The 12,808-nt window shown below is 37.2% G+C and overlaps 1 protein-coding gene across 3 annotated transcripts in view; it reads left to right on the top strand.

The window, feature by feature from the left end:
* Positions 1-12,808, top strand: part of LOC128902029 (rapamycin-insensitive companion of mTOR-like) — a 118,692-nt gene that overhangs the window by 41,614 nt on the left and 64,270 nt on the right. For all 3 annotated transcript variants that reach the window (XM_054184321.1, XM_054184320.1, XM_054184322.1), the window contains 3 exons: positions 6,912-7,043; positions 8,072-8,135; positions 12,131-12,257. In XM_054184321.1, coding sequence (XP_054040296.1) covers positions 6,912-7,043; positions 8,072-8,135; positions 12,131-12,257 — 323 coding nt within the window. The remainder of the gene's footprint in view (positions 1-6,911; positions 7,044-8,071; positions 8,136-12,130; positions 12,258-12,808) is intronic.

Here is a 12,808-nt window from a genome sequence, read left to right as displayed (position 1 = left end):
AGCATTGCTTTCCTTGCTACTAAAACACCCTGTGTATGTACTTTCAAGGGGAATTTTCCTGTGTTTTGTTGCCATTTCTGACAGTCAAACTACATGTTTATTTCCAGAACTTCTGTGTTTTTGCACAGATGTTGGTAAATTTGTCCTGAGGCTCAGCATTGGTGGCAGAAACAACTAAGATCTAGTATTCAGTATATTTTAGTGTTCTTTCAATTTGGTTATCTGACTTAAGAAAGCAAGCTTAGAAAAAACTAGTCACTCTTTAAGTAAATTTTTGGGAAAACTTGGGTACTTTTTCTTGTGGAAATATTGTAAGTTGTTTTATTAAATAGAACTGATTTTCCTTGCTAGAGCTAAAAATGCTAATAAGTGTTTTTGTGAATCTGTATTTTGCTGTGAGCTTTAATAGGTTATCGTCTTCTGGTCTTATTTATGTAATCTATTATAGTGTTTTATGATGGGACTAAACATCACTTAAGAGTATAACTTCAAAGTTCTTTACCAAATATTTTTAAATACAAGTCTTAAAAGTTTATACAAATACTATTGTTTATTTTTATAGGAAAAAGTTTGCAGGAAAAGTTTGCAGTTTATTTTTATAGGAAAAAGTTTTTTTATAGGAAAAAGTTTTTTTATAGGAAAAAGATCTGCTAATCTAAACACAGTTAAGGAACAGATAAAAATGTTGTTCTCAGCAGACACATGGTAAAAAATAGCCCCCTACTTAAAAAAAAAAAAAAAAAAAGCCAAAAATGGTTTCTCAAAATTTAAAGACAGATAACAGGAAAATTATCTTGGTTAGCGATGTTACTTTAGTTAGTCCAGTGATTCCTCTGTGTATGTACATGAGAAGAAAGTTTTTTATGTATATATGTAGATTATTCTGCTATAGTGATAATTTTCAAGCTCAAGCATACAACCCAAATACTCAGTTATTAACCATAATTGTGCTGGTTGGTAGTTCTTCAGAAGTATTTATAGGATAAATTGTTTTTATGAAATACAGACTTTTCAAGCAACTTTACAAAATTTGCCCCTACAGGATTATAGCCATTCTGCAGTAGTATTCTGTTTGCAGGTGATTTTGCTGTACAGCTATTCTGAGTAACTTGCAAATACTGAACTCATTAATGAATTAATTTAGGAAATGACCTTGAGGTAGGCTAAGTACATATATTCCTTTGGAAATAACATGCAAGTTCTGTAATTTGCTCTGCTGATGTTCTCAACATTATCTTAATTTCCATAGGGAAACCTTTTGTTCTACAGAATGTTGTGGTTTAACCCCAGCCGGCAACTAAGACCACTCGCTCACTTCCTCAAAACAAGGAATTCATTCACTACTTCCCATTGGCAGGCAGATGTTCAGCCATCCCCAGGAAACCAGGGCTCCATCATGCGTAATGGTTACTTGGGAAGACAAAATGCTGTAACTCTGAATGTCCCCCCCCTTATCTCTTCCCCCAGCTTTATATAGTGAGCATGATGTCATATAGTATGGAATATCCCTTTGGTCAGTTGGGGTCAGCTGTCCCGGCTGTATCCCCTCCCAACTTCTCGTGCCCTCCCAGCCTACTTGCTGGCAGGGCGGTATGAGGAGCAGAAAAAGCCTTGACTGCCTAGCAAGAACTAAAAACGCCAGTGCTCTATTAAAAGTATTTCTCACACCAAATCCAAAACATAGCACTATACCAGCTGCTAGTAAAAAAGTTAACTCTATCCCAACTGAAACCATGACATTCTCCACCCCTTATTCCATACCATTTACGTCAGGCTCAGGTCCCACACTATCCAATACATCCTCATTAATCACCACCCCCTTTCCTGTCCTTTGATATAATACACAGATGTAATTCCCTTAGTCCACAGACCACCCCTGTGGAACGTTTACAAAGTGTCCGTTGAGTTCATCCAGTCCACGACCCTGGGCTCCATCTGCCACGGCGGTCACCCAGGACAGGAGAGATGGTGTGTTGCATGGAGTTATTGGGCACCAAAAGCCAGCTCAGGTCGGGTCACTGCTGCACTTGCACTGCTTCTTGTAAGGCTTGTTCTCTATTGGTTCAGGTGGTTCCTGCTATAGCAATTCCTATAACATGCAACCCAAATCACGGGTTACAACAATTTAAAGGTATATCCATTACAATCTCCATCCCTGGCCCCTTTGGGCCAAGTTATAGGATTTAACCATGCAATGAACTCCTCCCCTTGCTCCTAGCCTGGCTAGCAACAAGGGGTTTCTGCTATGGTGATTCCCATAACATGCAACTCCTGATTTCTCTACCTCCCCCCGCCCCCCCCCCTCCAAGTGACACAGGGGGACGGGGAATGGGGGTTGCGGTCAGTTCATCGCATGTTTTCTCTGCAGTTCCTGACTCCTCACGCTCTTCCCCTGCTCCAGCGTGGAGTCCCGCTTGTGGGCTGCAGTTCTTCACAAACTGCTCCAGCGTGGGTCCCTTCCACAGGGTGCAGTCAGTTCTTCAGGCATCCATTGTTAACCTCCATGGGCTGCAAGGGGACAGCCTTCTTCACCATCTCTTTGCCATAGGCTGTGGGGGAATCTCTGCTCCAGTGCCTAAAGCACCTCTTCCCCCTCCTTCTTTACTGACCCAAGTGTCTGCAGCATTGTTTTGGCTCAAGTTCACACTGAAGTTCCAGCCTGTTCAGAAGCAATGATGACCTGGCCATCTGCCAGCTCAGGCACATCGCCATTGCTGTTATCAAAATGTTCCCAGGCACAGTAGAATAAGATGATAAGCAGCAAAAGCAAGAAGCACTGAGGAGCACAAGACTAATTTACGGTAAGGCAAGCAAACCCCATGGCAAGCACAGGAGCCTGCCAATTAATAACTAAACCACAATAACAGCTATAAATTAAATCTGTCACATTCCAATCAAATTTGTCATTATCTCGAACCCTTCAAGCCCCACGTTGGGCACCAAAACTTGGACCATGCAGCCACTCACTTACTTCCCCAGTTGGGATGGGGAAGAGAATCAGAAGAGTAAAAGTGAGGAAAAACTTGTGGGTTGAGATAATAGGTAGAGCAAAAGCCGTGCACGCAAGCAAAGCAAAACAAGGAATTCTTTCACTGCTTCCTAGCAGCAGGTAGAAGTTCAGCCATCTCCAGGAAAGCAGGGCTCCATCATCTGTCTGTGTGGTGCTTGGTTGCTGGCTGGGGTTAAACCATGACTACCTGTTTATCGCCTTTTCTCCATCTTGGCCGCCACCGTTTATAATATGGTGCTAGCAAATATATGCAGATCGTTCATGTTGATGTTCTTTCCCAACATTTAGATGTGAAGCTTCATGGGCCAGTGACAATACTTACTGATGAATTCCCTCCAGTTCTTCCATCATTTTCACTTCTTAGTCTAACTTGTATTTAGTATAATACAAAAGACTTTAGGATAGGAATCTTCATGCAGACCTCTACAGCAATGCCTTAGTACAAAGTGCTTGTTTCTCCTATTTGTTTCATTCCTTCTCACTTTCTTTTTGGGTTATCCAGTAGGTCTGATTCATTTTTCAAGTCTTCTGCTTGTGGTACACCTGAGAAGTCAGAACACACAGACACATACAGACGCATGTGTGTAGGTTTTCCTACATATTTTTTTTCTGCCTGCTGTAACATATCTTAATTGGCTTTATAAGGTCAAGTTTCTCTTTTTGCTCATGCTGCATTCTCTCAGTTTTTTGCAGTTCAGTCATTGACTGGTGATGGTTTTTTGTTTAACTTTTGTTTTTAATGGAGAGGTTTTTGTTCAGCCTTGTACACTTCTATATATCATTGTTTTAATTGGACCTTTATGGATTTTTATGGACTTTATTTTAGGGACGTGTCTTTCTGGCTAGCTATATATTTTCATTGCATTCTCACTATTTAAATATAGCGATACATCCCTTTTTGGTCCCTTCTGCTTTTGGATGTTGGATCTCATGATAATGTTGTCCTTTGTTGTGGTTTCACTGTTGCCAATTATGAATTAACTTATTTCTACAAAATAAGAATATCTTCCTTTTGTGAGTTGTAGAACAAGCTTTCAAAGTATTAACTGCTTTTGAGAAACTATTTGTCTAAAGATTGTTTTGTTCTACTGTTCAAGAGATGTTTTCATCTCAAATATAGAAGTAATGTACTTGAGGGGGAAAAAAAAATAAATCCAGATTCAGTATTCAGCTGTCCTAATAAGAAATGTCATGGATAGCAACAACACAGTTTTCATGAGTAATGGGTAACTTCTGTCCTAAAAGGAAATTCCCTGAAGTGTCTTAAACTGTCATACACGAAGCAATTGCAGATTGCGAGGTAAAAGTCCAAATAGAAAAATATCACTAAGAACAACTGAGTCTCATATGCTCATCCTTCAGACTGCCATCCCTGCTAATCTGCAACACGAGAAACAGATTCGTGATCTAAGTAATACCTATTGTCTACTCAACACAGTTGATGAGTTATTTGTCTTTCCTTCTGTGTGCTCTTCTTGAATGACTTGGAAATAAATCTCTCCTAGTTCAGCTTTTCTAGAGGAAGAATTTTTCTTAACCTCACAATATTGAGAATATGTTTTTTATTTGCTTCTAGCTCAGCTTAAAGTAAATAGAGACAGACAATTAGTGGCACTCTTTTTATGTGAAGAATCATATTTGATGTTATAGCAATGATGGTCTTCCAGAAGTAATTCCCTGCTGAAAGTTATAAATAATCAGTTCATCTTTATTTGCATATGGTATTGCAGCCTTTCTACTTTGTATAGACATTGCCTAGAAGTAGGTTCCTGTTATAGTGACTTTTACACAGGCTGGCTGATTTGTAGAAATAGCTGATTACCATCTATGACCATCCTAGAATAAGAAAATAAAATTAAAAAAGAAAAAATTGTATAGGTTGAAATTCAGTCTCACTGGCTGAAGTATTTACATTCTTAGATGTCCACTAAAACAATCCTACTAAAATAAGTGGCTGAGAGTTGGGATTCTTCTGGAGTTTTGTGGGGGTTTGGGTGAGATTTTTATTTTTTTTGGGGGGGTGGTTTTTTTTGTGTTTTTTGGGGGTGTTTTGTTTTGGGTTTTTTTCATAGAATCATAGAATTGCCTAGGTTGGAAGGGACCTTTCAGATCATCTAGTCCAACCATCAACCTAACACTGACAAAAACCATCACTAAACCATATCTCTAAGCATTATGTCTACCCATCTTTTAAATACCTCCAGGGATGGTGATTCAACCACTTCTCCAGGCAGCCTGTTCCAATGCTTAATAACCCTTTCAGTATAAAAATTTTTTCCTAATATCCAGTCTAAACCTCCCCTGGTGCAACTTGAGGCCATTTCCTCTTGCCCTATTGCCTGTTACTTGGGAGAAGAGACCCCTCACCAGCTTCGTTGCCCTTCTCTGGACCCATTCCAGCACCTCAATGTCGTCTTTTGTGGTGAAGGGCCCAAAACTGGACACAATACTCAAGGTGGGGCCTCACCAGTGCCGAGTATAGGGGGACAGTCACTTCCCTAGTCCTACTCACCACGCTGTTCCTGATACAGGCCAGGATGCTGTTGGCCTTCTTGGCCACCTGGGCACACTGCTGGCTCATATTCAGCCGGCAGTCAACCAACACCCCCAGGTCCTTTTCTGCCAGGCAGCTCTCCAGCCACTCTTCCCCAAGCCTGTATCGCTGCATGGGGTTGTTGTGACCCAAGTGCAGGACCCGGCACTTGGCCTTGTTGAACCTCATACCATTGGCCTTAGCCCATGGATCCAGCCTGTCCAGATCCCCCTGTAGAGCCATCCTACCCTCAAGGAGGTTGACATTCCCACCTAACTTAGTGTCATCTGCAAACTTACTGAGGGTGCACTCGATCCCCTCATCCAGATCATTGATAAAGATATTAAAGAGAACTGGCCCCAATAGCAAGCCCTGGGGACCACCACTTGTGACTGTCCGCCAACTGGATTTAGCTTCATTTACCACCAATCTCTGGGCATTCCCTTCCAGCCAGTCTTTAATCCGGCGTAGAGTACTCCCATCCAAGCCATGAGCAGCCAGTTTCTCCAGGAGGATGCTGTGGGAAGCGATGTCAAAGGCCTTACTAAAGTCCTTTTATTCCTGTGTGATCAAGCGCAAGAGTGGCAAATATTTTGAGGGCCTTCAAAAGGACGGTGTGTCACTTAGTGCTTTATATTTCCATCCTGGAGGTCTTCAAAATCTCCTTTCTTTCTACCTAGCTAGTGAATTTAGGAAAATACGTTATGATGACAGTTATGTTAAGGAAAGCTCACCTCAAAATCTGTCTGAAGAGAAATACATTTTGGTTATATGTTGAAATTAAATCTCTAGAAATCTGCTGTGTGGGGCTGCTTAAGTTATGATTCTTTCACATTTGATGTAAACATATTGGTGCTATAATATCTTTCGTGAGTGGTACATGTAATTACTTAAGGTGCAAAGTTGTCTGTTAGGTGTCAAGACATTGTTTTGAGGACTTATGCTTATGGATTGGCAGTCTAGCAGAGGAGGAAATACTCTCCACCTGTTAATTTTCTTGAAAATTGTAACTAATCCAGAATACCTTTTCAGGACTAATATTGTGCTCAGCTGTTTTGTCAAATAACAAGTCGTATACAAGTCTTGGTCATATATCATTTCAGGGATGTACAAACTGTTCTTTAAAAAAATTAAAAATTGGTTTGTGGCTTTTTCAGATTAATATATTGTCTACATCTGCTGGCAGAGTGAAGGTTTGCCTTATAGGCTGTACAGGTGAATATCTCAAAGACAGAAAATTACTGCAGTATATTTCTCTTTAAAAATTAACCTTTTTATTTTAAATTTGTAGGTAGTAGCTGCACGTCAGATGGTGAAGTCTACCTGCTGCTAAATAATTGTTTGTTCCCCTTGTTTTCTTCATTATAGTCTGCGGTTAGCTTTACTAAATGAAGCAAAAGAGGTGCGAGCAGCAGGATTGCGAGCCCTCCGCTATCTCATTCGAGACTCCAGTATTCTCCAGAAGGTGCTAAAGTTGAAAGTAGATTACTTGATAGCCAGGTAATTTTCCCTTCCTTCCTTGTTGTAAATTGTACAGTTTTAAATCACTTGTTTTTTCATGGTTGAGACAGGTAAGAAAAGGTGTTTTCATATCCTCTTAAATTCTTGATCTGTGGCTTGATAAAAATAATTTTTCTTCAATATGAATAATGTCCCTCTTTAAAAATAGAGGGATAATACATCATACCAGCTAATCCAAATAAAATGCTGTCCTAATATATGATATACTACGAGTAATTAAAAATTAGACAAATTATAGATGTTTTTGAATCATAAATGCCACTAACCATAAATTAATCTGTGGTGTTATTAGAAGGTTGAAACCTCAGTAATTTTCATGTCTTAAGTTTGTTTTATGGGAGTTGTTCTGATTATCATAGTGCTTCAGAGCCTCTAGTACAAAGTCAGGGGAAAAAAGTAGTTCATGCCCAAGAATTTTTAATCTAATTATAACCCATGACTCAACAGAAAAATACCAAAGTGCAAACTAATCATGAGATAAGATGATCAGTATCATGAGTACATCTAAATATTATAATTTCTAGTGCTTCCTTTGTTAAAATCTTGTTGGATTTAATATACTGATATATATGTGTGTTTCTGTTTATAAATATACATGCACAGTAAATTTTAGTGTGCTGTTTAATTTTGTTGGAGCAAACGGACTTTTCAGATCTGAGAACACACACAAAACTTGTTGATGTGAAACATTACAAATACTTTTAGTTTCTTTTGAAATGACAAATGCAGCTAGCTCAGAAAATACTTGTTGACGCCATGATGCCTTGTTACTGTATATTTGAGAATGTTCTAGTGATTTAATTATATTGAAGATAACTGGAAAAAAATATAAAATGAAGCTAAATTGACCAATCATAAATGAGTATGCTTGCTGAAAAGCATAATTTTTAAACAATTAGTCATAAAATTCTTCTGTTTATTCAATTGCATAAATATTAATGCGAGATATTAATGCTAACTTTCACCTTAACTGTTATAAACAAAATGTTTTTTTTAACTTATTTTAGGTGTATTGACATACAGCAGAGTAATGAAGTAGAAAGAACACAAGCACTTCGATTAGTCAGAAAGGTAAAATCTAACTGTATATGGTCTTATCAGCTATGCCAGTTTTCTTCATCAGCAGTTTTTTTTCCACATAGTCTCTAATACCTTACCTTTCTTTATCATGTGAGAAGAAATTATAGCTGATAATTCAAAAGATAGGAGGGGTAGTGCTGAGACTTGTTTTGATTTTAATCTTACCACTGAGAATCTTGAGTGGGCTAGAAAAATCCTGCTAATTTTCCTTTAATAGAGATCAAACTGGACAAGATTTGGGAAAAAAATAACAAATGATGAATGTAAGGGTATAAGAACCATGTTATTATGTTTCATCTAATGATTTAACTTTGTTGTATAGTGTATTTAAGCATCTGTAAATCAAGGATGGGAGATTTTCTGCCATTTGAGAAATGAGGTAAATTGCCATCGCTGGAATAATCAGTTGAAGGAAGGCTTCTAGCTTTCTTGCTTTATCCAGAGAGGTTGATGCTCTCTGTAGTTCTTTTCTCAGATACATTTAGTTAATCTGTGGTGGTTACTGTCCTGTGTACCCATGGACATGAGATGTTTGAAGCTATGGTAGCTGCATTTTCAAGTTCATCCTAGAGAAATTGGCATATACAGCTACTGAAGCTATTTTTTTATCAGGCAACATAGCACTCTGCCTTTGTACTGGACTTTGCTATTCTTTATCTTGATTACATTCTTCTACTTCTACTGAGCATCTTAGGAAAAACTACCAAAGACTCAAGTAAGGTTTGAAGTAGTTGGAAGAATTGTTCCCCAGGAGCACTGCGTGTTTAATCTGTTTTATGTGTATATGTATTTTTATATGTATATATTTAGGTTGAAAATATGGAAGCTTGATATGCAATTTCTTTTCTTAAAATGAGCTCACTTGGTTTCTTACAGAAGAGACAATATACTTGATTAACAATTGTGCCAAAAAGAGTTTTAAAGCTTAAACACCCACCCAAACAAACAAAAAACACAACCGTGAAGGAATGGATCCTTGAGGAAGTCACAATTTATAAAAGTTCTTTGCTAATCTAGTTCTAAAAAGAGCTTCAGCGTAGGGCTAGAATAACTTAAACATGTTTCCGTTCCATCTTCTGATTTATAACGTATTGGTTTTATTTGAGCCAGAAATTTGTCCTCATATTCCTGGGCTTTCTTGAGCATTTCCTAGTTGAGCAAAGACTTCTGTCTTGCTTGAAAGAAACAAGAGGAAGCAAGAGAAATAAATCCATTAGTTTGACCTTAAAAAAAAAAAAAAAAATCCTGAAAGATACCCAATCATACAGCTGATCACAAGTGCTTTTTTTTTTTTTTACGAATGATGTTTCCTAACATCTTTTGCTACCTAGAACATTCTTGTTTCTTAAAAGATGATGTCAGACAAACAAAAAGCCACCCAACCTGGCTACAAGTAAAGTATCCTGTCTAGGCATGCAGTTAAGTATGCATTGGCACAGAGCAGCCAATACTTGAGAAACTCTCTCGCAAAGGATACTATGACATGTGTCCTGAATGGCACATTCTGTATTTTCACTATGTCTTTTTATTACCCTGCTCTTGCCCTTTTCCCATCTCTCCTCATCTCCTGCAAGTTCTCAGACCTCAGTAGTTTGATACCAGGATTCCTAAAAGATTACATGAAGGTCCTAGGAGAGGTGAATGAATGGCAAATATAACAATCAGATTTAATTAATTTGTACAGGAGATAATTTACTATGAGCTGCGGAAGAGCTAAACTGGGTTCTACCAGCATCTCAGAAGTATTGTTTTCCGTTCCAAAGTATGGATGCAATTCTTTAACCTCATCTTTGATAGCAAAAATGCCCATGTAAGAATAGCATAGATATAAAACTTTAAAACATTTTCTCACTTTCTTCTTTTGTTTCATAGAGTAGAAGAACAAAATGTAAAATATTCATCCTGTTTTATGAATTTATAAAAGGCACTTAGTGATACTTTGTTTAAAAAACAGTGCAGGTTGAAGTAGTGTAGGAAGAGGAAAAAACAACAACTTTACATTTTTTAAACTTGGTTTCTGATTATTTTTTTTTAAGACTTTGAGTGCTCATATTCTCTTTTGACTGTACTCTGTGGGGCAGTGTTTAGTACTATCACCTCTACATTTCCTAGTAAGAGCTTTGTAATTTAGCAGTGTCATCTTTAACAACGCTTCAGAAAGTGTTTCTACATCTAATAGAATTAATTCTGCCCATTTTCCAATAATTTAATAGGCAGAAAGTTTTATCTTCAAAGCAGAAGTCAGGGTGAGGTATAATATGAACCACCTTCTTTCTTCCTCTTTTTTTTAAAGGAATCTTTAAAGACCAAATTCAGTCTTTGTTACTTATTTCATCATAGCCACTTGTAAATAGCCTTGCATCACCTGTCCTTGGTCTTTAGAATTGCATTTCAATATGTTGAGCAGAATGAAAGCAAATGGATTGTATTTATTATTTGTATTTATTCTACTAAAATACTTGGAATTGAATAGGAAGGAAAGAAATCTTTCCTTCTCATGTCTTAAAACCAAAGAAAGCAATGAAGCAAAACAGCCTTAAGAGGCTGCTTGTGTTCTCACACTTAAGTACATCAGTGTTAGTAGGAAAAAAAGGTTATAATTTTGTAGAGTGGATTGGATACGCTCATTTTATTGCTAATTCTTGTTACTTCATACCATTGTAAAAGTGAAAGACTCTGTGGGTGAGTCCTATTTTAAAGCTTCCTGTTTTGTGGGTGACAACATTATGTATGACAAGAAGTTTCTCAAAAACATGTCTTAAAATTAAACTTGTTGAAGCGTTCAAATATATTTGTCATAATGGTTGATCTTTTCTCATTTTAATATCCTCTGCAAAGAGGAGTAAAAAAAGTAATCCTTTTTGATCTGAGAGACGTCTAAGGGAGCTGTAAAATGAATATAGGACAAAACAACAATAGAACAGATTTTAACAGACAATGCTCCTTTATACTACTGAAGAGCTCCTGTGCCATGGAAATCCTCAGCTGCTAGTTTAGGACAAGCAGAATTTATACCAGATTAAGGAGCAAGACCCTGTGCACGCATTAGAGGCAAAAAAACCCTGCTCCACCCCCCAAATGAGACTTTGACATCAAAGGCTGAGTAGCTCTCTATTCACATTTTTTCATAGTTTGCTAAAATTAAATATACATATCCTATATACTATGGAACGTGAACATTACTAAAGCTAAACAGATGTATTACTAAGGGGAAATAGTTTGGGTTTTTTTGTCTGACTGCTTAAAAAGGGAACAACATAATTTATTGTAGCCCACTCAACTATGTCACTTTTTTTTTACTAATAAGTAAAATTGAGATGTTAAAAAATGCTCGATATCCACTAAACATCTAAAAACTTGGTTTAACACGTTTAAAGTGTGTATGTTTTTTGTGACATACAGCTATATAACTTATGATGAAGTTGTATTACACTGCACTTTTAGGAAGATCAGGTACTGTACAAGAGGATATAGGGGTGTTGCTGACAGTTGCCTTCCAAATACTATAGCAGCTTCTTTTGTTGGTTGTCCTTTTTTGTAGTCTGCAGCAGCCTAAGGATCTCTCTACAAGAGAGTTTAGTCTTGGCTAATTAAAAATTTAAATAGGTATTGAAGATGGGTATCTGGTGCAGTATGAATGAATCTTCCAGAAGAGTTTTTAATCTACTTTGTGTTATTGAATAGTGTTCTCTGTCGATAAAGAAATTTTTGGAAATCTGAAGAAGGTAGCAGTAGTTCTCTCTGCAACAGTCAGGGTTTTTTTTACCCTTATTATAATAAAATAATATAAACAACTGAAGTGGGAAGAGAATGGTAAATTGAAAAATGAAGAATTTCAAGAACAAAAGAAAGTGTTTTGAGGATTTGCAGGATACAACTAAGTAATATATGGAGTGGTCTGGTAGTATCTAGGAAACAAAATGCTAGTGAATCTGTGAGTACATATTATGAAGAAACCAGAGGGCTTTTTCTTTCACTTTTGGCAGATGATCACTGTGAATGCTTCATTGTTCCCCAGTTCTATTACTAATTCTTTGATAGCAGTTGGAAATGATGGTCTTCAAGAAAGAGACAGAATGGTTCGAGCGTGTATAGCCATTATCTGTGAACTAGGTAAGATAACTGAAAGCTAATTAAGAAAAATTTTGGTGTGGCTGTCATCAGTCTTCTAAGAGATTCTCTTCTGTGGGTTCATATTAAATAGATTTTATTTAAATAATTAAGGATCTTTGTTTAGTAACTAATTAATCAGATGTTAAATGTTCTTAACGTCCATTTCGTATATTTTAGTTATTAGTTTGATAGAAACCAAAATCACTTCAACATAAAATCAAAATCTCTTAAGCGAAGTACCTGAAGATTTCAGGGTACTGTACTTTCCTTTAAGACTTGCCAACTTTTGCATTACCTTAAAAACCTTTCCCTGCTGCAGTTGATGTTTCTCAAACTAATGGATTGGAAGTAGGGAAAGTTCCATACATGAGGTGCTGACAAATGTACAAGTGTTCAAAGAATGGCAAAACATTTTTCTTTAAAAATTTTTACAGTGGGTACTGTGGTTAGCTGGCTTCTGGAAGTCAGTATCTGGACAGTGATTTATACTACCTCCCTATACTCGTATGTGGGTGCTGATTTTTAAAGTTTTTTTCAGTTTTTGAGATTGA

Source organism: Rissa tridactyla, chromosome W (genome assembly GCF_028500815.1).
Source record: "Rissa tridactyla isolate bRisTri1 chromosome W, bRisTri1.patW.cur.20221130, whole genome shotgun sequence".
In the NCBI taxonomy this organism is placed as follows: Eukaryota; Metazoa; Chordata; class Aves; order Charadriiformes; family Laridae; genus Rissa; species Rissa tridactyla.
The sequence above is the reverse complement of the archived record's forward strand: the minus strand, read 5'-3'. Positions and strand labels throughout refer to the sequence as shown.